This window comes from Lissotriton vulgaris, chromosome 1_1, assembly GCF_964263255.1.
Source record: "Lissotriton vulgaris chromosome 1_1, aLisVul1.2, whole genome shotgun sequence".
NCBI classification, from domain to species: Eukaryota; Metazoa; Chordata; class Amphibia; order Caudata; family Salamandridae; genus Lissotriton; species Lissotriton vulgaris.
The window spans coordinates 834921311-834944458 of NC_141685.1; the positions used below are offsets into that span (position 1 = coordinate 834921311).

At 40.2% G+C, this 23148-nt stretch overlaps 1 protein-coding gene across 1 annotated transcript in view; it reads left to right on the top strand.

The window, feature by feature from the left end:
• The window catches only part of LOC147747975 (cytochrome P450 2D6-like), a 250654-nt gene that overhangs the window by 194751 nt on the left and 32755 nt on the right, over nt 1-23148 (top strand). Inside the window, exon 8 of the mRNA XM_086957438.1 lies at nt 22899-23040. Within this exon, the coding sequence (XP_086813564.1) occupies nt 22899-23040 (142 nt within the window). The remainder of the gene's footprint in view (nt 1-22898; nt 23041-23148) is intronic.

Consider the following 23148-nt stretch of genomic DNA (forward strand, 5'->3'; position numbering starts at 1 on the left):
AAAAAATTACCACAGTATTTCTGTCCCCCTGGCAGGCAAATAAGGTCACTAGCCCTTGATCTGCCCCCGGGGGGCAGAAATCCCACTAAACACCAGGGATTATGGTTTTTTTATACTTAGGGGTGGGGGCACTAGCATGCCAATTTTGAATAGCTCCCACCCCTACTAATTGGATAATCTTTCGGCCCCCCTGGGGGCACATGGAGGCAATAGCCACCGATCTGTCCCCGTATGGGCAGAAAGCCCACTAGGGAGCCAGTGACTATTTTTTGTAGTTGTGGGGTAGGGGTAGCCCAGAAGAGCATGCCAATACCCCACCCCCTAAAATAGTTGCCATAGTCTTTCTGGATTTTTTTTATACATAGGAGTGAGTTGCCCAAAATGGGAAGGCCATTACCCCCACTGCTTCAAAACTAATTGGACAGTCTTTCTGCACATCCCTGGGGCAGATGGGGCAATACCTGCCAATCTGCCCCACCGGGGGCAGAGAGCCCACTAGGAAGCCCGGGGCTATTTTTCTTTAGGGTCAGGGGTGGAGGCTTCCTAGAATGGGCATGCCAATTCCCCCACCCCCTAAAATATTTGCCACAGTCTTTCTGCTTCCCCTCAGGGGGTCAGAAAGCCCACTAGGCACCAGGGATTATTTTTTGTATATGTAGGGTGGGGGCTGCCTAGAGTGGACATGACAGTGCCCGCAAACACAAATTAAACAGTCTTTCTGTCCCCCTTGGGAGCCAGATGGGGTTAATACCCCCGATCTGCCCCATGGGGGGCAGAAAGCTAACTCAGCACTAAGGATGTGCATGTCAGAGAGTGGCCCCACAGACAAGGGCCACTCCCCATTTTTCTAGGGACACATTTTGGCTGTTTAGATCAGCAATATTTTTAGATTCATCTGACCCCCAAAGGGGTCTGAAAACCACTAGATACCAGGGAAAGTTTCTGTGTGTGTGCGAACTGGAGTCCTGCTGACAGTCTGCGTTCACTGGGGTTTGACTGGCTGTGTGTATACTGGCAGTTTGATGGCGGTGTGTGTGTGGACTTGCACTTGGATGGTGGTGTGTGTGTGGACTAGCACTTGGTGGCGGTGCATGCAGACTAGCACTTGCTTGTCAGTGTGCGTGGATTGGCGTTTGCTTGTTGTGTGCATGGACTGACGCTTGGCTGGGGGTGTGCAAGAATGGTGTTTGGCAGGCAGTGTGTCTGGATGGTGTTTAGCTGGCGATGTGCGTGAATGGCTCTTGGCTTGTGGTGTGCACAGCGGCGGATCGACCACTATAGCAGAGGGGCATCGCCCCCCAAAAAACGGCTGAAAAGTAAAAATAAAACAATGATAAACACTTGTTTTATTTTTCCTTTCTTGCCTTTTCTTACACAAGTGCGGTACCATTTTTATCGGGAGACCTAGGGGAACGTTGGGTGGTAGGAAATCTGTGTCAGCCCAGTTATCCCACAAATTTCCCACACAGAAATGTGAGCAAAATGTGGGTTTTTTAGTTAAATTTGAGGTTTGCAGGGGATTATGGGTAGGAAAATGTTGGGAGATCCAAGCAAGCCACACTTCCGTGGATTCCACTGGGTGTCTAGTATTCAGAAATACTCAATACAAATTACGGAGAAGGGGAGCATATATATTCAGCATACAGGCCCCAATAAATACAATGTAGCACTGAAGAGGTATGCATTTCCTTTTAGGTGGGGAAGAAGAGAAGGAGGCTAGGTTGGTCAACACCCTTACTCAGTAGTGGAGTGTGGGTGTATCCCAAATTGGAAAGTGGGGCCCTCACACACCCATTTGGTGTCATGCTTCATCAAAGGATTTGCTCCTCGTCAGGCTGGTGCTGCAATGCCTGAAAGGCACTCTTTGAGGGGCTCTTAGTCTGAGATCTTTTCCGTAAGCCGTATAGGTGAGGTGCGTGTGAGGGGTCTAGTGTTGTAAATGTGAGCTGATGTGAGGAGAAATAAAATGAGGTGAGGTGGTGCGCCAAAATGAATTTTAATCTGCAAGCCCACTCGTCTCAATTCTAGAATAGGGATATCGCTGATTATAATGGTCGAAGGTGTCTATATGTGTGTAGTCATGGTCAACATGTTTGTTGCCCTATGTGTGTAAATCACTCTGCAATTCTTCAGGACCTATCTTGATGCACTATCTACATGGGTGGTTGGTTATGGAAAATGAACCAATCACTTTCATGCCCTTTCAATGAGGTGCCTTAATAATACAAATAATGACACCAACCTAATGAGATTCAAAGCAGAGAGAGAAAAACAACGGTACACAAATAAGGTATGCACATTCAGTAATAATGCTTCCAGAATGAAATTCAAAAAATTTGATAAACACATGCACAAGTGGTTAGTGCACCCCAAGAGGTGCATGGCCAGACAAACATAATAAACAGACTTGTGTCACACGTGACAGTTACCAAAACATACTGGTGTCATTGGTGGTAACCAACCACCATAGGAAATGGTGTAATGGGACTCACCCAATTTGGGTTCAAGTCACGCCTCATCAATAGGCAGAGCAATGATCGTTACAAAAGTTAACGTCATGCTGGTTTTGAGGAGAAAAAGAGGGGAAGATAAAAACACAATGGGTATAAGCAAAGATGGATGGCTGCCCAAGGATGAGCATCCTGTCAAAGTGGTATAGGTCTCTGGTGCCAAAGGAAGTGGAAGGTCAAGGGACATGCGGCGGCCATCTTTAAAGGAGGTTGAAGCTACAAGCTCCCGGTTCAAACGGTGTCGTCCATCTTAGAACGTGGAATGAATGTGGTATTCACTGGTCGATAAATATACGGCAGCTATCTTTGAAGGGGGTAGAAGCTTAAAGCTGCTGATTAAAGCTATGGCGGACAACTTATAATGTGGAATGCGCATAGCATTCAAAAGGTGGGTACTCTATTGGATGGGTCACACGTGCACCTGTATGCGCTAAAGTGTGCCCACCCTCGTGGGACATCTTGAGGCCAACACCATTGGCAATGTAAAAAGGGGTGAAGGAAGTATCCAATTGACCAACATTATCGGTCTGCAGGCCGAAGTCAGACAATCAGTAGGACACACACGTCAAGAGTGATTACAAGTGGGTGAAGTCCCGGCATTGGAATGTAAACATTGACACCTCTACATGTGATAAATCCAATGGGATGTCATGATAGTTATCACACGTAAGAGGTGAAGGAGGGAGTCCACATGGCCATGGCGACAGGGACTGTATGAAGCCAGGCTTGGTTATTGTGGCAAAGTAGATTGTGTTTAAGGGATACTAAATGCCCGCTGGTGATGGTTAGTATCTGCAGTCAGTGACATCAACTGCATGTAGTGGGCAGATAGTGCAGGGAGGAGGCTCTAATTATTTACCTCCCCCAATGGAATATCCTCATTGAGCACATCTCTGTTGCAGGATAGTCTGAAAATCCAACGTTGCTCTCTCGTGAAGAGGCTCTGTTTGCTAAGATTGGGGTGGGCCTCAATCACTGTTCACCTTAAGCTATCAGTTGTGTGTCCCTTCTCTGTGAAATGTTGACAGTTTGGTAGTTAGTCTGATGCAGCGTATGTTGCTTCGGTGCTGCATAATCCTGACCTTCACTGCCCTGGTTGTCATGCCAATGTACCTGTGTTTACAAGGGCAGGTAATGGTGTAAATACAATTGTTGGTGTTGAAATTGGTGTGAGACCTCTGGACCCATCTAAAATTGGGCGATAGCTGTAGTTCTTTGGTTTTCTCAGTAAGAGGGCACACAAAACACATGCCACACGCTGTGTGACCTGTGACCGGAGGTAGACCCCATAAAGTTGGTTGGTTATTGTGGCGTGGACCACGGCGGGGATGTGTGTGGACTAAAAGGTCCTTAATGTTGCTTGTATGTTTGAATGCAAACATGGCAGGGGCCAGTGCCAGGTTCCCTGTCTGTAGGATACCCCAGTTCTTTCTAATGATTTGTTTAATCTTGTTTGAATGTGGGGTGAAAATGGTCACATAGGTCAGTATGTCCTCCTCAGTTTTGGGTATTTTCTCGAGTAAGGCCTCCCTGATATTGTTCCTTGCCCTCTTCCTGGCAGTGTTAATGCCATGTACCAGCTAATCCCTATATATTAGGTTGTGTTTGAGTTGTAATCTCACATCACCATAATCCCTGGTGGTGCTGCAATCACCACCCCCTTTTCTGAATCGTTTTTGGCCACTATAGGTGTGGCAGGGTATACTCAGACATGAGTCCCTTTCTCACTGCACCATCAGGATTCAAGCAAGCCGGGCCGAAGACGGCTGAAATGCCAGAAACCGGTCCCTGGTAGCTTGTCTCCTTTCTGGTCAAGAATTGGCTTGGTAGTTTAGTCTGCCCTGTTCCCATGATGCACTGAGCCAGGGACAGACTGATTTGCATATAGCCAGGTTCTGAGCTGGGATGGTGCAGTGAGATAAATAACGGTGATGGATCAAGCCCTGATCTTTGGACTGGGTAAGAGTGGTCTGCTTAATTCAGACACTCTGTTCATCACCACCCCCTTTTCTGAATCGTTTTTGGCCACTATAGGTGTGGCAGGGTATACTCAGACATGAGTCCCTTTCTCACTGCACCATCAGGATTCAAGCAAGCCGGGCCGAAGACGGCTGAAATACCAGAAACCGGTCCCTGGTAGCTTGTCTCCTTTCTGGTCAAGAATTGGCTTGGTAGTTTAGTCTGCCCTGTTCCCATGATGCACTGAGCCAGGGACAGACTGATTTGCATATAGCCAGGTTCTGAGCTGGGATGGTGCAGTGAGATAAATAACGGTGATGGCTCAAGCCCTGATCTTTGGACTGGGTAAGAGTGGTCTGCTTAATTCAGACACTCTGTTCATCACCACCCCCTTTTCTGAATCGCAATTACGCCTAAGGCGCAGGACCTGCCCAAATGGAAGATTGTCCCTAAGAGCCTTTGGATGTTACGGTCAGTTGTTTTTTTGTGGATCGTGGTGTGTAATCTACTCTCCATCAGTGTTATTTCCAAGTCCAGAAATGGAATACGAGTGTCATAGATGGTGTTTGTGAAGCGTAAGTATGGGTTGAGAGTGTTCACCCACCAAGAGAACTCGTTACATGTCTGTATATTCCCCTTCCAGAATACCAAGAAGTGGTCTATGTACCTTCGCCATAGGAGTATGTCCTGGGAGAATGGGTTGGAGATGTCGAAAATACACCTTGCCTCAAAGGCTGCCATGGAACTTACCAAACCCAGAAATGGCTGGGTTTGGTAAATTTCCCTAGGTGGCCGCCAAGCCCGGGACCAAAAATGCAGGTGACTCCCTCGCAAAACCAGTTAGTTTTGTGATTGATAATTTTGAAGTGTTCACAATACATTGTGGGAAATTTTCTGTCACAGGCACCATACCTACCCAAACTTGTTATTGGGAGACTTGGGGGAATGCTGGGTGGGTGGAAGTTTGTGGCTCCATGCAGATTCCAGAACTTTCCATCACAGAAATGTGAGGAAAATGTGGTTTTTATTTTAGAAAGTTTGAGGTTTGCAAAGGATTCAGGGTAACATAACCTGGTGACAGCCACACAAGTCACACCATCCTGGATTCCCCAAGGTATCTAGTTTTAAAAAATGTACAGGTTTGTTAGGTTTCCCTGGGTGTTGGCTGAGCGAGGGCCCACAATCCACAGATAGGCACATTGCGAAAAAAGGGTCTGCTTTCACTGGAAAAATGTGATGTTCCCAAGTTGCGTATGGGCCATTTCCTGTCGCAGGCACTCGGCCTACCCACACAAGTGTGGTAGCATTCTTATCAGGAGACCAGGGGGATGCTGGGTGGGTGGAAGATTGTGGCTCCCTGCAGATTTCAAAACTTTCCATCACAGAAATGTGAGGAAAATGTGTTTTTTTTAAACCAAGTTTGAGGTTTGCAAGGTATTCTGGGAAACAACCTGGTGAGAGCCACACAAGTCACCCCATCCCGGATTCCCCTAGATATCTAGTTTTTAAAAGTGTATAGGTTTGCTAAGTTTCCCTAGGTGTCAACTAAGCTAGGGTCTAAAATCCACAGGTAGGCACATTGCGAAAAACAGGTCAGTTTTCCATTGAAAAAATTGATGTTCCCATGTTGCATTCTGGGTGAATTCCTGTAGTGGGCACTATCCCTATCCACACAAGTAAGGTACCATTTTGATTAGGAGACTTAGGGGAATACAGAATTGTAAAACAAGTGTTAATACCAATTGACTTTCTATGCATATCTGCCTTTTCAATTGTAAGACAATGTGTAAAAAAGAAGTAATAATAAAACATGTCCTCTAATTCACATGCTAGTATGGGTACCCACAATTTGGGAGATGTGCAAATAACTACTGCTTCTAAACTCTATATTTTGTTCCCATTCCAGAAATACATAGGCGTCATTGATAGCTATTCTTGACTCTTTATATTTCACTAAATGAATTGTTGTATACCCTGTACACCATTGCAAGGTGCAGCTCACTTATTGGCTCTGGGTACCTCAGGTTCTTGGTGAACCTACAAGACCTATATATCACCACAACCAGAAGGGTCCAGCAGATGTAACAGTATATTGCTTTAACATATCTGCCATACTTAGAAGAAGTTACAGGTGAAACGGTTCAATATTGTTTTAATTCAACTCTTAGTTTCTATAGGGAAACCTTAAAGGATCTACACAAATGACCCCTTGCTGAATTCAAAATGTAGTCTAATTTTCAGAAATGTATAGCTTTCTGGGATCCATTAATGGCTTCATACCCATTCCTACCACTAACTAGGAGGAGGTTGAAAGCATATAAAATAGGAAAAATAGGCTATGTCCCAGTAAAATGCCAAAACTGTGTAGAAAATGTTGTTTTCTGACAAAAGTCTGCCTGTTCCTGAAAGCTGGAAGATTGTGATTTTAGCACCACAAACCCTTTGGTAAAACCATTTGCACAGAAAAAAAACAGATGCTTTCTTCTGCAGCACTTATTCCCAATTTTTACCAAAAATGTAGCTGTATTTTGGCTAATTTCTCGGTCCCCTCCAGGGGAATTCACAAATCCCGAGAACATTTTGAATCCCCAGGATGTTTGAAGAAAAGGACGCAAATTTGATGTGGATACCTTATGTGGACAAAATGTTACAGGGGCCTAAGTGCAAACTACCCCAAATAGCCCAAAAAAGGATTAGCACAGGGGTGGGTGGGGGGAAGGTCTATCAGCGAAGGGGTTAAGTGGTAGAAAGTAGATCCCTTAGTTTTTCCCCCATCCATATTACATCACACTATGCCTGAGATAAATCTATGCCTAGATCCTGAGGCTGACCCATTACAAACAATTTCTTCTTTTTGAACCATCACTTGAAGTGTTAACCAGGCATTGAAGTCATAGGTCACACTCATCACAAGCCCAAGAGAGGGGTTGGTTTGACTCAGAGTGTTCCCTAGCTGGAAAGTAGTTGCTCATAGCCTACAGCAGCAACCAAAGGATATGGCATCAATTAGGGGTGGTGTGTATGCTTTTTAACAGACTATCGCTCGGAGAAAGAAACGTATAATGGAAGCAGTATGGGATGATTTGGTACAGGCCAGTGCCCTTAAGGATATTTGATTCTTTTGGAAGTTGATTAACAACAACTACTTTAGGGGGCCTCATAAACCCTCAATTGAGGTGCACATCGCAGAAGAGGTGTGGGTTAACTACTTTGCTGCCATTTATGATAACAGCCCTCTCACAACCATGGATCAAGTGACACAAAATAGTGCAGGAAACTATGAGACCCAAGGGACAGATCCCCTGCAAGCACTTTCTTCAGCCTGTCAGTTTACCTGAAGTTTAAAGGGACCCCTCTGGATATGTATCGGGAGCAGCAAAACCTGTGGGCCCGTTGTTAACAAATGTTTACAATGCCAGTGTAGAGATAGGCCCCCCTACATCATGGAAATCTAAAATTATAATCCCAATTTACAAAAAAAGGTGATAAATCCCTTCCACAAAAGTATTGGCCCATATCACTGTTAGATGTAACTGCAAACGTTATGGGGCGTATACTACTCAACAAATTGGAAGATTGGGCTCCCACTAATAACATACTAGCTGATACCCAATTTGGATTTAAAAAGTACAGCCCACTAATTTTTTAATTTAAGTATCATTGTTGGGAAGTACACTGTGGCTAAGAGGGGATAGTTATATCTAGCCTTCATGGATTTGTCAGCAGCCTTCGACTGCATTTGGCACTCAAAGCTGTGGAAAATTATGGAAGATCTAGGGGTTGAGGCAGGAATTATCTCCTTCATTAGGCAAATGTATTTGGGCACCAATGCCCATTTGTGTTTTGGAAGGGATGGTGAATGTTCAGGCAGTTTTAACATCAGAAGATGGGTTAGGCAGGGATGTATCCTTATCCCCTTCCTGTTCTCCCTATATACGAACCAGTTTGAATCAACCCTAAGTTTATGTGCTAGGGACACAGCGATGATAAGTTTGTGCTCGCTGCCAATTTTGCTTTATGCAGATGATGCTGTAGTAATTGCCAGAACTGGGAGGGGGTTGCAGAGCCTAATTGATGCTTATATTGCCTTCATGTTGGGTCTGGAACTGAAAGTGAATGGCACCAAGACGTACACTATGACCTACGGGGTGAAATCCAGGGTAAAGCCTTCCTTCTATGTGAAAGGGCACAAATTGAGGGAATCACCTACTTTCTGCTACTTGGGATTCTTCTTGACAGTAAAAATTCTTGGTCCCCCATGATAGCAAATAGGTGTACGCAAATGGAGAAATCCATTAATGGGAAATCTTCCTTTATAAAGAAGTTGGGTTTTAAGGCTCTAAAGGAACTTTTTACCCTATATGTGAGTAGGATTGTGGCAGTGGCCTCATATGGTGCGGTTGTCTGGGAACTGGTTAACACTCAGAATATTCAAAATGTTGAAAACGTATTTCTTAATCATATTTTAGCTATTTAGCCAAGCTGCCAAAATACATAGCCCATTGTGAAGTGGGAATCTCGTAAGCATCTGTTAAGATAAAGGTGGCCCGATCATGCTTGGCATTCAGTTTGGTCACAAGAGGAAATGGGGCTGAATGAGTAAATCCTCAGGGACACCATGAACCTAGACCATGTGATGGAGATCATGTGGCTGAGACACATAGAATCTCTATGTGAGGAGATTGCCTTAGTGGAATTGTTTAATAATCCAGACTCCTGCAAAATGCTAGCCAAGGATAAGCTGAAGTCTTGTGTTCAGAACAAGGCCATGAGAGAAAGATGGATGGGGAAAAGAGTTAAATCAACAGTTTTTGCTTGTAGTATGATGGCCCACCGGGAGGGCTTGAAATTTTACCTGACCATGGTACAAAGCGATCAGCAAAGGTTTATTCTGACCTGATTTAGGGCAAATATGTTGCTTCTGATGGTAGGGTTTCTGAGTGGATGCCATTCCCTGTCTGAGCTAGCACTGTGTCCGTATGACAGTGAGTTGCCCATAACAAATTTGCACATTGTATTTATCTGTCCATATTATGAAATTCCCAGGAAAGATCTTTATTGCCTACATTTAAGACATATACATTTACACAGTGCAGACCAGCTCATCGATTCTTACAGCAATTTAATACTCCACTTGTGTGTAGTGTAATGACCACATATTTATGGCAGGTATTAATAATAAGGAAAAACTTGCGTGTGAAAGTTCCCTAAGTAAAGCATTACTGTGCATGATTATCATGTATCCTATATGGAATTTTATCAAGATTTATTTTAGAAAATCGCTTCTTAGGATGTCTGTAATAACTGTTAAGTTTGGTGATTTAATGAATTTTATAAGTGAAATGTATGTATGTTAATTATTGTGTGTGATCTCTTTTCTTATTTTCGCTTGAGGTGAAAGTTTTTTATTATCCTTATCTTTTATATATTTGTACACTTTTATGTTACTGAAAAGTATTGAATACAGGTATTACTGACTGACTGACTACAAGAATAGTGTGGAGAAAAATATTGAAAAAACATAGATATGTATTTATATTTCAAAGGATTTAATTAACTTTCATTTACATATAACTATTTCTCTCTCTCTCTCTATATATATATATATATGTATATATATATATATATATATATATATATATATATATATATATATATATATATATATATATATATATATATATATATATATATATATATATATATATATATATTAATGCAAACAATTAAAGATGAATTGAATAATTAAAAAAATTCATGTGTAACTTCAAATACATTATAAAAAATATATTAGCATTAATAGTCATGTAAGTTAAATAAATATACAACTGCAATAATGAAAACATATACTAATATTAACACACATTATATAAACGATGAGCAATAATAAACAACACTCAAATTGTATATTGTAATTAGTATGTTTTATAAATTAGATATAAACCTATTAAAGTAACGTTTCTCAAAATAATAAGACACAAAACATTAAAGATCATGTAAAATATAAACAAAAATGAAATTGAATAGCTTCTTTAATATTAAATAACAAAACTATATCTGAAAATACTAAGGCAAAATGTAAAACATCCACATATAAATAATCACTACTTGTATAAATGAAATCCTACAAATATAGGAAAAATACAAGTTGAGAACAAAGAAAAAATATTTTGAACAATTACAAAATTATCAAAAATTATCAAAAATGCCATTATAACTCCAAGCAAGAAAAATGTATCAAAAAGTTATCAATCAGAAAAAATAAATGTACTCAAATTCTGACTTAAGCAACAATAGAGAAAGTTTTGAACTTTGATGGGATCCTATTTACCTTTCTGTATTCCTTTAGTATCTTTATCTTAACTCTATCCTTATATTCTTTATTTATCTATCATTATTCCCACTCCATCATAAGCAACAGCAGGTTTAAGTGTTGCAATTTGTAAGGCTCAGATTTACTATCTCCATTCTTTCCCCATTTCAACCTGAACAACAGGATTGAAAATGCTGATCTTTGGTAGGGTCAAATTTACTATTCCCCACTCCATAATAAGCAAGCGTATGGAACATGTTGGATTTTGGATTGGTCAGATGCATTATTCCCACTCCAACGTAAGCAATGGTAGGGACAATTGTGTGCTTTAGAGTGGTCAGATTTACTTATACCTCTCCAAAATAAGTAACAGTAGAGAGAGTGTTGGATTTTGGAGATTTACTAATCCAAATCGAAACAGAGCAAAGTTGTTAAACTTTGACGTGCTGGATTTTCTATTCCCACTCCAAGCTAGGCAACTGTAAGAAAAGTATTTGACTTTAGAAAGATAAAACATTCTATTTCCAATCCATAGTGATCAGCAGAAGAAAAAGTTTAAAGATCTATAAGAATCACATTTACTATTTCCAAACTTAGGGGTCGATTATGATTGCGGTGAATCCGCATCATCCTGGCCGGTGGAAGCCACCGCCGGCCCGGAGGATGGAGATTCACTGCTGCAGACCTTCAAAACACGAACCACCAGATTATGATGGCGGTGGGATCAGCGGCGGACGGCAGGTCCATCCGCCGCTGATCCCCGGGTGTTGGCCGCAATTTGGTGGCGGTGTCTGCAAGACACCGCCAGCCAAATTACGATGGGTTTGTAAACATGCTTTTCCACGGCGGATTTTCCGCAGTGGAAAAGCATGTGGACATTAGCTTCTGGGGGGCCCTTGCAGGCCCCCAGGGTGTCAGGGGGTGCACATGGGGGGTACCTATGGTACCCCCCTGCATTTGCATGTACAAAGCGGCAGGCACCGCGCGGTGCCTGCCGCTTTGTGCATGCAAATGCAAAGCATGCATATTTAACCTTGCAGCGGATGCTTCTTAAAGCAGCACCCGCCGCAATGTTAAATATACAGGAGTGACCGCCAGGGTGGCGGTCACATCCTAATCCCAATGTAGGGAATGCCGCTTTCCCTGCGGATGGTCCCTCCACCTCGGGGGTGGCGGACGGACGCAAGTCCATCCGCCATCCTAATCGACCACCTAAATAGCAAAAGAGTTACTTGGAATACAAGTACAAAAATATTTAAAATAAATGTAGTAAAATAAAATAGTGCCATTGAAAACTTACACGACACAATACATTAAGTAGTTAAAATATATATCAATGTAAATACAACTTAAAATCACAACATAACAAGTAATAACTACAATTTAAAATGAATAACATATATGTTTAAAACACTTCCACCCTGCTTCCTACAAACCAAACAACCCATGGAAAATAAAAAAAGTACAAATAAATCATAATTTATGAAACATCCTAAACACAAACAGATATAATTACACTTAATAAATAACACAAATATTTCTAAATATATTTACTAGTTTTACAAAATAATAAAATACTCACAAATCTTTCCATATATTGTAAAAAAAATGTTTAAAATACTTCCTTCGCTAGTCCTCTACAAACCCAACTTCTCGCACAAAAATATTCAAAATATTATGTATTATATAAAAAAATACAAGGATTGCACTAAAAATAATAATGAAAAATATTACATTTTATAATTAAAAAACACATTTACCTATAAAAAGAAATTAACTCATTATTGACATGAATAGCCTGATCAATCAATGAAAAAAGTTAATTATCATTTTATAGAACACTATAAAATACCTATTATCCACATACAAAACAAACAAGTAGGGTTGTATTTAATTTCAGTAATTTGCTTTTGTGTAATTAAATGAAATTTCAACATAATTATGTGAAGTTACAGGTAACTATGCACAATTACGAAAAATGCAAAATTTGGTATGCTATTTGAGTGTGAAATGCATCCTCACATCCTCACATCCACTTTAGACAGGAGGATGCATTTTGTGCTCCAAAAATAGTTTTTATTTAGGATTTGGTCAGGTTTAAAAAAAATTCTACGAAGGTTGCAAAGCAAATACTGAAGTAGAATTTAGCATAAGGGTGAATTTGGTGATAGAAATAATGGTATAATGCAGAATAATGGGTCCTTCAATCCTTGGATATGAGGTCATAAGACTGGACAGAACTGGGCAAATTGGGAAGGACATACTTCATTGCATAACACCTCCCTTTCCAATACAAAAATAGACCTACAATTGCAAAACTGCACAGGGCTCTGCATTATAAATTGCACTCCTGGTGAAAAAACAAAAGGGTATATGTACAAGGGGATAGCGCTACCAGAAAATCTTAGTGATGTTCTGGTGGCGCGATGCCCTTCTCCATATTTACAAAGTGGCGTTAAGCCTCTTTTTGTGGCTTACCCCACCTTGTAAATATGCCCTTTACACGTAGCATTTAGCGTGCAAGAGGCGTACCATGGCAATTGCTGTGAGCGTTCCACTACAACACCCATTACTATTTGAGGCTGCCCCAGAATTACAAGGATGTGTAAATCTGAGGCAGCGCCAAAACCTAAAGCCATGCAAGAGCAGGCGTTAGAATGGCAAAATGAGAAGAAATACTGTATTTCGCCTCCTTTTTGCTTTTCTATGCGTGCTGCACACACATAGAAAGAGCAAAATGCCATTAACCATTGCTTATGTGCAGGAAGGTGTCCCTTCCTGCACATAAACAATAATTAAATCGTGACGATTTGCTAATTCTATGTGTGCTGCATTCTGCAGCCCACATAGAATTACGGATTGTTTATGTGCAGGAAAGGACACCTACCTGCACATAAACAATCCTTTCCTGCAAAGCAGTCACCCTTTCACTATGGTTCAAGGGTGCCTGCATTGGCACTAGGCAGCTAATTTTAGCCCCATAGCTAGGGAAAACACCGGGGTGAGCCGTGTTGTTGTAAATACGACGCATCCCTGCATTTTAGAAATGCCGGTACACGGTGCTGCCACAGTTTGCGCAGCTCATCGCTCCGACAATTCGTTGTAAATATGCCCCAAAATGTGTTAAAGGCTGCCTTCACTACATGACAAAAAGCTACTAATGGAAAATGAAAATCCCTTCCTCAGTGACTTTAATGTTCCTGGGATACACAGGAAAACTTGTCCACAAGAACTTTAACTCCTTCCTAAGCAATTAAGGCCTTTAACAATTTTATGTTTGATATTATTCCTAAGAAGTTGAGGTAGGTTATTATTGGGGAACTAGAGAATGTTCTGAGTCAGATTTCTTCAGATTACTGAATACAGCCCACAGGTGTGTTAAGTATTCAAATAATAACTTGGAATGCCAATACGTCTCATTTCAACATGTTAAAACATGCAAAAACAGGTACATCGAATTGCTGTTTGTATGCATTATTGCATTAAAGCTACTCCTGTTGGCTTTCCCACAACTTGTTCGTGTTTGCTTGCCATTCGGATAGATATTAAATTTTGCAGGCAAAAATCTTCCTACACCTTTATCAAGAATAGGGCTCCAGGTTTTATGGTATTTATTTGTTTGACATTTCAATCTGTATTTATTCATATTTATTTATTGCTCATTCTGTCTGTTGTAATCCATATTTATTTGGTGTTTAGTGTTAAGTGAACCTCAAATTATATATTTCCATGTGTGTTTAACTGACAAATCTTTACTCACATTTGAATGTCCAATGAGTTTTAGCCATTTACAGTACAATACAGTCATCTGAATTCATAAGCATTGTAGAACACCTTAAACAGCTGTACTTCTGCAGTCTTCCCTCTTGTATTCAGTGGACATATGTCCCTAGGCTGACAGAATACTTGTTCCTTTTACTTTTTGTTTGCTATATTATTTTGTGTGTGCACATTTGATGGATAGGTACTAAAAGCAAATATCTCAAAGGATTAACTTGTTGCAATTCCTTTTGAAAGTTTGAGAAAAAACGATTGCTTCATTTGCTCAACAAACCCACAATTATTTAGAAATTGGGTGCAGAATAATTGGCAAAAACAAGATTTTAAAAGTATCCAACCTTTACATCTAAGAGGAGAACAATGTAGACAGCTTCTCAGCTAAATTAAAAACAAATCTTTTTTCTTGTCTTGGTGCTAGCATATTCATTATAGTCTGTAAAAATAAGAGATGTAGGTCTATAATTGTTAAAAGTGGTGTTATCCCTGTCTTGTTTGGGATAAGGCAAATTATCATTCCTTTGACGTTTCCTCAAGCTTTAATTTTAGAAATAAAAGTTGAGCTCACATAATTTGAAAAAGATAAAGGTAGAGAAAGAATAAAATGCAGTAAGGAAGCCATCAAGGCCTACTTCTTTCATTCAGCTTAAAAGTGATATAGTCCTAATCACCCCATCAAAAGTGATATTTTTTCCATATGTGGACAATTTAATACTAGGAGAAAGATCCATGGAAACTGAAGGGAACTAACTGTTAAACGTGTCATCTTCTACTCTAGATCATTGAAGTTATATTTGTTTATAAAACTGAGGGAAACAATCACTATTGTCAGATAGGGTACTTCTAGCTACACTGTTCTCTCCATTTATAGAAGAGATTAAGGGTATTTCTTTTTAACTTTCAAATAATTTCCTAATAATTTCCCATTTATAATTTTACCCCCAAGCCCCCCTTGGAATGTGGATTTCATTTTATTTATAATCCCAGGCCCATATTCCGTTTTTGACTCATCATATTCAAATGTAGCTATATTTAAATTATTGAGAGAGTCTTGTGATTTCAAGGTGTAAATGCTATGTTCTAAATTACTGATTTTCTTCAATACAACTATTGAGATGTGGCATTGTAAACATCTCATTATTTTCAATGAATACATCTGATGAACTGCTTTAATTCAGAAATTTAACTGAGAAAGCAAGGGCATTTATTCAGAAATTTTGAGCCAATTAATAAATCTCTGTTGAATCTACATTGATTGGTACCTACTGTAGGCAGAATATCAAAATCAAAACAAAATCAAAGCATGGTCAACAAATACCTTAAAGCCAATTTCTGAATGTAAGATATTATTTGTAAGTTATAAGCTAAAAAAACTAAAACAATGCTAGATTGTGTGGCATGAACTGGAGCGAAAAATATACTTATTTTATCTGGACTACAAAATCATCGTATAGCAGAGCAATCTTGCACTCCATTATTTTGTTAGACGTTTTCACATTTTATTTTGAAAGCATCTACACAATGATCACCTACAGAGAAAGGGGCCTACCACCTACTCAATTCACAATACCAAATTATCCTTCAAAAAAGTTGTTAGAATATAATTATTGTTTTTCCAAAATAAAATATTAGAATTATTAAAGCTATTGATATATCTACTACCATCTGTTTCATATTAGTGTGTAAATACACGGATCAGTTGAGGTTCATAATTAGAATTATGACACCATCATTTTTACCAAACAAAGTGGAACATAAAATATGACCCACTCAAGATCCATTTAATGTATTTGCTTCCTCATTAGTAGCAAGAGTCTCCTATGTTAAATGGTTTACGTTTCACTAAGTGAGACAATATTCTCTACCGATGATAGAATTATTAAGGCCCTTAAATTCCAAGAGGTACCACGAGTTAAAGCATTACCCACACAGATGTGCTTTCTTTTTTTCTTCCTCTTCAGTAATATGAGTTTCCTGATTTAAAATAATTTGAGATTTCAGTGTTTCTAAATGAGACAACACCTTTTGTCTCTTAGTGGATTAGTAAGGTCTTTAACATACGCAGATGTTCCTCAAGTCGCTAAAGGTATTGCAAAGAAATAAACACTGAATGATGCCTTCAATTGTCTACATTTGCCACAATGTAAATAAAGGAAAACCAATGTAAAGTCAGTTGAAAATGGCATAAAAAAGAGCAGAAATGTTTAAGCAAAGTAAATTGCACATAATAAACAACATCTAGCATACAACAAAAGACAGTAAACAACTGGAGGAAGAGACCGCATAACATATCTAGAGAAGAATTATTTGACGAAGGCCAGGAGGGAATGGTGATGGACCGATCCATGAGATGAAAACATCGAGTTAAATTGTAAAAGCATGAAAACTTGCCACTATCTGAATGTGAAGATAAAACATGAACACATAACCATATTATTTAAAGCATGAATAATTAGTTACATTAACAAACAGGACCATGATAGTGCAAATATATACCGTTTTCACAGTATTGTTTATACTGTGAAAAACAGTATAAACAACCCCTGTCATCATTTTCTCCATGATGGACTATCTTTCATCTATTCTGTCTGAATTCTTGTTAATTTCTTCCATGTATGGAAGTAAAGACCTGACTTCCTCAATTAACACTTCCAAGGTTTAACCTGTTGTACATTTATTAGAGGTGAGGCTGATTAACTGTTTTGACAGAAGAAGTAGTACTGTTCACATGTTTTTAGTTATTGATGCCTGATGAATAAACAACAGGTTTTTGAATGTTTGAAAAGTGCCAATTGTTTTGACTGCTCAGAAAAGGAAGAATTAATATCTACTAAAATTAGAGTAAAATCGAATTCATTACAATATGTACATTTTCTAGATAATGTGTTAGAGATGGAGTTATTTTTATTTTCCTTGTTCTGTCCATAGACTATATATCTGACAACAGAACATTAAAACCTAAATGAAAATCTAATAATAATAGAAAACCTATAGTCAGGACTACTAACTTGCCAGTGGCCTGTAAATAGTGCATAAAGCACTATGGAGATTTCAGGTTAATCCATAGGTTTCTTTTGAAATCTAAATGTCAAGAAATAGTTATAAAATATTTTTAAAGGGAATATTCTACTTGCAATACTTCACACACCCATTATTGTAAAGCATAACATATCAAGTAAAAGATCCTTTGCTGTTTCTCTGGGAGCTAAAAGTGCAATAAATAACTCAGACATGTACACCAAAGACCAGAAAGGTTACCAACTTGCAGAGAAAATGAAGTCTGCACTGCAGCAACAATGATGATTAAGTAAAATTATTTAGCACTTTGACCTTTGAAGCTTTTATTGGTGTCTTGCTAAAGCCCTCCCTACTTGGTCTGCTGGCTGTGGCATGAAGCCAGGCCCCTGCCTGATCTACATTTGTTAAATGTGATTTTAGATCTATAATTAGACAAAGAACACATGTGAGGCTACAAACTAAATACAATTTAAAACTGGCTTACCACTTTGGAATGTTTTAGTGGATTAAATGTATCTCTGAATGGGATCTTCAAATTGAAGCCTAACTCTACAAACAGCTGCAAGACAAAATACTGTGGCACCCTGAGAGGGTGTGTTAGATCTGTGAGCCCCTGGGTGGTCTTCCTTCAACATTTGTGCCTACTTACCTCTTTCTGTTGCTGAAATTCATTTGTATTTGCCTTCGGTCTCTGTGCACTTTCCCACTGTTAACCAGTGCTAAATTACTTGTGCTCACTCCCATAAACATGGGTTGAGTGACTCACCCCCTGATTGGCATATTTCATTTACTTATAAGTACCTTGTAGAGTGGTATACCATACACCCATGGCTTGATGATAGACGTTACCAGTGGGCCTGCAGTACTTACTGTGACACCCGCTTAAGTATTACTTTAAAACATGTCCAAAGCCTGCCATTGCAGCCTGAAAGAAGTTTTAAAATATTAATTCAACTTGGCAATATAACTGCCCTGACAAACTTTAAACTCTAATTTTAATGCATGTAAGTCACCTCCAAGTATGCCCTAGGTAGCCCATACGGCAGGATGTATCATAATTAAAAGTATGGACATGCACTTCTACCTTTTACATGTCCCGGAAATTAAAAAGTCCTACATTTGTTTTTCACTACTGTGAGACCTACCTGTCCCACAGGATAAAACTTGGTTGCTTATTACATTTAATACTTGCTGACTTTTGATTGGGACCAGGTAACCAGTTCATGTTCGGTATCCATGAAACTGCAATGAAAAATCCTCTTTAAAGGTAAAGTCAGATTTGTAATTACAATTTTGAAAATGCAGCTTTTAAAAAGTTTACATTTTCTTGTCTTTAGCAGCCTGGGGCCTGCAGTCTTTCCTCTATCACATGACTGGGTATAACCAGCAGTTAGACTATGTGAATTCCTTCCATGCAGTCACACAATTGTGGTATTAGGTGTGCCTGAATGGAGCCTCTTCTGTCAGGATCCATCTATAACTGAATAGGCTGTGGTCTGCCTTCACACAATGGGCTTGTCACCACTGTATTGTTCCTGCAGCCAGTTCGGAGCCAGAACAGGGAAGTCAGAAAACTCTAGTCACTTCAAAGACTCTAGAAAGGATGTACCATGTTACAACGCATACCATTACAACTACCTACTATTACAACGCGACCATTACAACGCATACCATTACAACGCATAGCGCTTTGAGGTGCTGGATAGTGGTAAGTATAATTTACTATTCTAACTCCAGTCCCCGTGGACACTAGGGAAGGTGTTGGATTGTAAATTATACTTATTCCCTATCCTAGAGCGCCCCCCAGTGCAATGCGTTGTAATGGTATGCGTTGTAAAAGTTGCGTTGTAATAGTAGGTAGTTGTAAAAGTTGCATTGTAACAGGTGTATACCCTCTAGAAATGTCTTCCAAACTTCAAAGGAGACACTGGGTAGAAACATAGGACCCTCAGACCCCCTTTTCAGTTCACTTCTGCAACTGTGGAAAGGACACTCAGAGGACTGCCTGTTGCTGTGACTTGATGTGCACTCCGCAAGACTACTTTGCGGCCTGGAGCCTGCCTTTAACCTTCAGAGGCCAGGTCTGCTTTTGGAGCTTCACCTGCACCCAGGATTACCAGAGTAGCTCCAAGGGCTATTTTGCTGGCTTCCTGATCAGAGCCACAGAAACATAACTGGCACCCACCATATTGAACCCGTACTTGGACCCAGCCTGAGTGAGTCCTTAACTCCTCACTGGTGTCCCACCAATCCTGGACCCTGGGTTGGGGTGCTAAATTTACCCAGATAGTCAAAATCCAAAACTTGGGACTTAAGAAACATTTTGGCTAAAAACTGCTGAGAGAAACAGGAAGGGACCAGGACCAACCTGTTTGTCTATCCGCCCAAGGTCCATTGCCTGTTGCCATGACTTTGCAGCTACTTTTGCTACTTTCTTCTCTGAAGCAGCACATACTGTTCAGCGGTCTTTTGACAAAGGGGTGTCTGGCTTCGTGGAACTGTCTTCAACTGTAGAATACTGCCTCGTCCCGCTAGAGATTTTTGCCTTCGATAAAAACAACTACATCCGAACGTAGAAATCTTCACCACAGCTTTGACCTCAGGCTCCCCGACAACGATGCCCCCTCCTCGGACACCAAAACAACAGCCTAGAAAGACCCCAGCTGCCTGATCACTGATACAAAAGTGCTAACAAAATCACTGATACTATAAGGCATTGCTATACAAACAGACAGAGTCCCCCAGGAGAATAAGAAAAAGTGGAAAAAGGAAAGTAGATGTATTTTTTTTATTGTTTATATTATTTTGATCAAAATTCATCAGAGAATCATGAGACATAATAACAGATCAACAAACATAGATATATATGAAGTCCCACATTTACACACCAACAACCACAAATTCACACATACTTATACATTCTCCACATGCATGGAAAATTCACAGTTTGTAATATAATCAGAATTCAAATTTGTTCACATATGTGATACAATCTACATAATAAGCCTACAATAGTAATTTATATATTTTCTTGATATCGAAGGTGGAAACAAACAGAGGCACGAGGTTTTCCAGCGCCAACGCACGTTTCTGTGTCTAACCCAATATGGGTCAGACCTTCATCAGGGCGGTCAAATGTGGGACCTGAGAATAGGTGCATCTGGGTTGGGGGCATCTGAGTATACTGATAAAGGAGAGGGAGTTAGTCGGCAAAGGGTTTAGCATACAACATCGGGAGCCTTAGATAAATACAGCTGACATGTGGGCATTCAAGATGGTCATCCGACTCAACTTGACTAGAGGTTCAAATGCTGTGGGGTCATTTTTTAGATAGGTCCATTCTCCAAAAAGAAGGCGCTCAATGGAGCGTATTCAGGACAATGCAGGATATATCTATAATGAGATGTTCGACACGGCGGCCAAAGTCCTCCAGCGGCGTGAAGGGAATATATTTCCAGCTCGAGGTCAGTATAGCTAGGCCTCCTCGGACACCACCTGCAGCCTTGTGCAGCTGAACTTTACCTTCTCAGAACATTTTGATCAAAAAGTTCAAAAGTAAGTGCTGAGGGGTCACAATCTAGTTCTTGTATCCAATCCGCGGATAGGCCAGCTGTTTGAGACTCAGCAAGGCACTGAATCTATGACACTCCACCTCTAACCAAGTGCACTCCACTTGAGCCCAGATCAGGCTCTATAAGTAAAGTGCCATGAGCTGAAGGGAGAGTCTCTGAGTGAAAGTGTAGTAGTGTGCAACGCTGAAATGAACTGCAAAGATACATGGCTCATGTCTGCCAGTGCCCAGGAAAAGGCACTCCTTCAGAGCCACTGAGAATACCAGAGCAACCATATGAAATATGGGAAGATGTTGCACTTGATTTCTTTGGACTCAGTGCCACAAGCCAACATCTTGTAATCATAAGCCACGAACTTTCAAATTTCCCAGAAGTCTTGGCCTTTCCAAAAAGCTTGGCGGACTTTATTAACTCTGACCACAAACACATTTTCCCCACTTTTGGCACACCGTCCACATTGAAACATGTAACAGCACTCTGTTCAATGGTAGCAACTTTAAATACTTTACAGTACATTTAGCATTTCACTACAATAAAATCACTCCACTGTGGCCTCAACCCAATGATATCATGAAGCGAGTTATGGCCACTTTATAAGAAATCCAGAATTGGTGTGAAGGTCTCAGGAGCCACCATTTCAGAGACATTATGTCAAGATCTGAGGGATTGTAAGGACGTCTCACAACACCACCAGAACATTTCCTATTGAACTTTTATTTGGCAGAAAACTGGTGGTAAAATGTCCTCATGTTGCAAGAAAGTGTTCCCCAACATTGCAAGATGTGAGAATACACAAAACTCCAGGAAGAGGGACATGGAACTGTACAAAGGACAAAAAAGTACCAGTCCTTCCAGACTCTGTCAAGGATATTAGGTAGTAATTCATTCTAAAGACCACTGGGAAGACGATCCCTCTTTTGATCAACATTCTTAACTGATAAATAATCAGACATTATCCATGATCACTGCTTGGAGGGACAGACTCAGAGGTAGTTGTAATTCATCTTAGTTGTTCATGCTCAGCGAGGAACCCTGTGAACACCCATCAATGGATGAAGTGTCAGATTGAAAAAGTCCCTTGTAAGAAACCTTTTATCAACAACAAACCCATACCTGACTCTGACAGTCACACACACACAAGACCTCCTTGTACTCCTTGTACTCATGTCTCATGAAGGCAAAGGTGCCACATCTAAGATATGGCAGAGCACCACTGTGGCAGTTAGAGTGATGATTGATCTTCTCCACTTCTATGGGCTACCATTGGCTGAGTCTCAGCAAATGACCAGGTCAGTCTCATTTTTTTCAAGGGCACTCATGGCAAGTAGTATACTAGCTGAGGCAGCTCAACTAAACCTTTAAATTCCATTGTTGAATCCACAGGTAGTAGTGCTCCCAGAGTCGACATGGTAAGGTGAGAAAATATCGAGACATCAGACTAAACTTGTTATGTTTGTGTGATTTTCATAGACTTTGTACCTTATGCATCGATGAAAGTCCACCCTTGAGTGCATGGTTCACAGGATTGTATGTAAGAGTAAATACCACAGATAGCAACCAGCTTTGTTCCACTGAATGAAATAGGGTCATCATCCATGAAAAGAGGTAGTTTTCGAGTAAGAAGAGCTTTGCACAGCCTGCAAACCAATACTTTTCTGTGTAGACCCCTCTGCTATCATGTGTATCCATGAACATACAGATATGAACTTGAGCATATTCTCTGTTTAACATGTTGACTATTGCTTGTAGGGCACTACACTAATGTTCAACCTGTCGTCCGTCCTGAAAGATGAGTCCATCTGGACAAGACCATACCAGTTTTATCCAGAAAACTTCTTGGATGATGATGGCCAATTCATCAAGCGAGAAGCCTTCTTACCTTTCTCTGCAGGTAAATACATACTTGTTAGGCTAAGGGTGTGTAGATTAGCACTTTGGGTAGAGAGGTGAAACATGTTTATTGGAGGCAATGTCACAGTAACATACATTTATTTGCAGA